General features: G+C 42.7%; 2 protein-coding genes across 5 annotated transcripts in view; one reads left to right on the top strand and one right to left on the bottom strand.

Annotated features, from left to right (window-relative positions):
- Positions 1-842, bottom strand: part of LOC106805300 (RWD domain-containing protein 4-like) — a 3283-nt gene extending 2441 nt beyond the window's left edge. The window contains exon 1 of one of the 4 annotated variants that reach the window (XM_014806839.1): positions 432-842. Coding sequence is in view for 1 of the 4 variants with exons in the window: in XM_014806836.1 (XP_014662322.1) it covers positions 612-665 (54 nt within the window). In the remaining 3 variants the exon portion in view is untranslated. The remainder of the gene's footprint in view (positions 1-431) is intronic. The other 3 variants (XM_014806836.1, XM_014806838.1, XM_014806837.1) reach the window with 3 other exon arrangements.
- A 1925-nt stretch (positions 843-2767) lies between these two features.
- The window catches only part of LOC106805287 (sedoheptulokinase-like), a 68010-nt gene continuing 66719 nt past the window's right edge, over positions 2768-4058 (top strand). The window contains exon 1 of the mRNA XM_014806825.1: positions 2768-3390. Coding sequence (XP_014662311.1) covers positions 2768-3390 — 623 coding nt within the window. The remainder of the gene's footprint in view (positions 3391-4058) is intronic.

Genomic DNA, 4058 nt, shown 5'->3' with positions numbered 1-4058 from the left:
CTTTATTTCTGATTGCACAGATGGTTCTGGTTCTAGTTCTGCATCATTGTAAATGGCGAATGTTATTTACGAAAGTTAAATGAAGCGGGGTGTCTGAAAAACAATTTTTTAAGAAGTGAATAACGATTGAAGTGAATGTATACAGCAAGGTAAAGTCATGTAGAAGGAAACGGTAGGGTTTTTTCGCGCCAATAGCGGCGTACGGGCCGCATTCGCAGCGCATGCATTTTGCATGCGATCTCACGAAATTTCAATGAACCCCGTTCTGTCCCAATATAACCCTCACCAAAATATAAAAAAGGTTATATGGGACAGAATTATTCGGTCTACAGCGATTTATGATGGTAAACTATCAACGAGCCACTACGGTATTGCTATTGGGCGATACAATTAATTAAACTACTCAGTGAGTCAGTCAGAGTACTACTTACTCAGGTACCGTACTGGCGTAATACCTACTAATAGTAATACTAATAGTAATAGGTCCTACCGTCGATCAGCCGTACTGTCCTGATCGACAGACGACACTCAAAAATCTAGTTTTTTGGGCGCCAGTGTAAATTTACGAATTAGCACTGCAATACAAGAGAATTTGTAGGCATGATACTAACATGACGATGTACAGGAAGTATTGATATGGAATTCGCCTTTTCAGTTTTTACCATATTTGATTATTTACAACTTCGAGTTCACTCATTCACAATGGGCGCATCCATATTAAACAAGTGATCTTCCCTTTGACATTATTTTTTCAGTTTGTAAATCCTTTAAATACATGCATCACAATCTTTTGTACTTGTGAATTATCGTGGTGATAACTTATATTTAATTTGCTCAAGTTAGTTTATACTCGTCGTATGTAAACAATTTTTAAATTTACATGATACTATCGTCATCGTTTTACTACGCGCACGCGCGCGCGCACTTGGGCCTTTTCAATAATGAAACGATTGTAACAAACATAAATTCTATTCACTACTGAAGTCTTAATATTTATGTATTCTCTATCTACTAATAATTCCACGTAAATGGCGTTCAAATAATTCATGCTCGATCCCCCTCTGCAACACACAATCTCTCGCACACACGCCAGTGTGCACAAACCACTGATCTCTATAATAATTTTGTTATAGAGTTCAGTGGCACAAACACACAGAAAGATGGAGTCTAGAGAAAGATATAGAGGAAGATGGAATAAAAAGAGAAAGATAGAAATGTATCTCTCAGTGAGTTTGTGGTGTACGGGCGTGCGGTAAAAATGTGTAGGACATAATTTCAAGAGCTAATAATACCTTTATTATTAGCTCTTGATTATTTGAACTGCATATACGGAGGTGAATACAATAACGCGCAACTCAACACAAGAGTAGGGTTCTCGGTGAAGGAGTACCGAGGCTAGGTATGACCCCTAATATTGTGTTTGGTTACAATATTGATATTGGGTTCCTTCGCTTTAGACGAGCAGGACGGCCGGTGTAGTGTTAGGTATCAGTGTCCGATGAATATTAATATCACCCGACGTACGGTATCAAGGGATACGAGATCGCTGATACGCCTGATCACATGCCCAGATGATACACTGCACGCGATGGCCCGTGTTTGTTGTAGCACCTTGCGAGCGTATGTGTAACCGCCTCAAGTTCTGCGCGGCAGGTATCAATATTCGTTCGTGGATTGCGTGAGAGATGCGGTGTCGACGAGTTATCGGTAACACACAGTGAACGCAAAACAAGTGTGTTTAATGAACGGACTAAGTGTTTATTCTAGCGGTTAGAGTTTCTACACAGTCTACATAGGTACAAGAGCACACGAAAACACAACCTTTCACGGGAAAGTCTGCCCTAGATACCGCCGCCGACGGTGCGGCACGGCTACTATATATTCCGTTCCCTTTGTTCGCAGCAGAAAATGCCTACTAATGTTCAACGTGCGCTATATTTACTGAATTTGTTGAACAGTTAAAAAAACGTTACGATGTAAATATTAGAATTGTAGAATTATCATACAAATTTGTAAGACGTAGCCATCTATAACCCGCAAGGTTGCCGTCATTTGGAAGGCAAAAACAGAAGTAGGCAGCTATGCCTACTAATTAAGCTTCCTCCTTTGCTTCATCTCATATAAAATGACGAGTGGAAGAAATCGATATGCATAAAACTTTATTTTACAATGTTAAATGTTCAGATATATACATATCAATGAACAATCATGGCCATATACTGATATAAATATGTATAAACATAATAATCAAAATATAGGTTAATATTATGGGATCTCAGCCAATCGATATAGGTCTACACATCTATTTCTATAGATACACGTGTGAGCTGCGACAGCTGCTTGGGCTGTGGGCGTATATTCAAAACTCGGCATTTGCTGCAGATATAGCTGTGTACATAGATTAGATATCTACTACAACGACATATAGTCAGATCAGGAGTAAATAATCGCTCAAAAATATATGTGTATAATATTATATAGATATAGATGCCGGCTCCTGGCTTCCATACATCATGCATTGAGCCATGTATTGACACATGTCTTAGCTATACTCTCTGTGAATATTTACGCACGATTAGTCAATATATTAGCAAATATATATGCGTACCGTAATCTCCCGTACCGGCTTGAATATAGACACGCCCCGGGATATGAGCCAATCGTCTAAGAGGGGCTTGTCAGGCCTAAACCAATCATAACGTTTGTTTACAAGCAGTCGCGCCACATAGCGGCAAAACAGATCAGCCGTCGTGCATTTCGAGTAGAAATGGCGAGAAACGAGCACCGTGATCTTGTACTTGGTATCGATATCGGCACGACAAGCGTTAAAGCTACGATAATCGAGAAATCTACGAAGCACATAGTGCAGACACAATGTCGGCCGACGTCGGCCGAGCACGGCAGCGACGTAGATGTGCAGGCGAACGAACAATGCTCGCAGAGAATTTGCACTGCGCTGCAGCACGCCGTGTCGATGTTGAAGAAAGACCACCTGATACACGTGAAAACGATAGGCGTGTGTGGACAGATGCACGGCGTCGTGTTGTGGAAATCCGGCGAGGCGTGGACGAGGAACAACTTCGGACGATGCTGCACGGACAAGACTAGCCAGCTGTTCACGTGGCAGGACGGCCGGTGTAGTCGGGCGTTCTTGGAGACTTTACCGACGCCCGACTCACATCTCCGGCTGAGCACTGGCCACGGCTGTGCGACACTCTTCTGGTTGCAGCGTCACCGGCCAGAGTTCTTGGAGAAGTTCGATCGGGCGGGTACGATTCACGACTTCATCGTTGCAATGCTGTGTGAGTTAGACAAGCCCGTCATGTCGACACACAACGCAGCTAGCTGGGGTTACTACAACACGGTCACCAGCGAGTGGAACAAGGAAATGTACGTGAGTCGGAAGTTTAACCTTGAGTATTCATTCAGAATGGAGATTGCGCTGGCACGCTTTAGTGCGTCCTAGATTGTTGATTCCCCGAGTGGCGAGTACTTACTCGCACATGTTTTTCCTTTGCCAAGCCGATGTGCTTGGCAATCTGAGACTGCTTGGGTAACGCGGTGCAGATGATCCGATTGATCTCGTCAAGCGACCCCTCCCCTAACTCCTCTTCCCCATCCCGAGTGTATGCATTTTACTCGTAAGTCGTGGCGGGGTTAGGAGGTCAAGGTCTGATTAGCGCACTAAGCTGTTTATATGATAACAGTTATTATATATATACAGTTCAAAGGATCAGCGCCTCGAGGCGGTGGTAAGAACCAGCGGTGTGTGAAATTGTGATAGGATCGACGCTGTCTGTATGCATTCAATCAGTTTTAAATGATCCGCGTATACACACGCATATACGCGCGTGCACGCACGCACACATGTAGGCCTATGAAACCGATATATGCACGTTCTCTTCCGGAATCCACACTTAATTTATATTACTTGATAACATTAGCACCACACAAACATTCTAAAACAAGCAAGTTGTAATGAGGCCTAGGCCATACTTTAATATTATTAATCATTAGTAATTACGGAGTCAGTACAAGAGTGTGTCTATAGTATATAT

This window comes from Priapulus caudatus, unplaced genomic scaffold (assembly GCF_000485595.1).
Source record: "Priapulus caudatus unplaced genomic scaffold, Priapulus_caudatus-5.0.1 Scaffold108, whole genome shotgun sequence".
In the NCBI taxonomy this organism is placed as follows: domain Eukaryota; kingdom Metazoa; phylum Priapulida; class Priapulimorpha; order Priapulimorphida; family Priapulidae; genus Priapulus; species Priapulus caudatus.
This window is presented reverse-complemented; position numbering and strand designations above follow the sequence as displayed.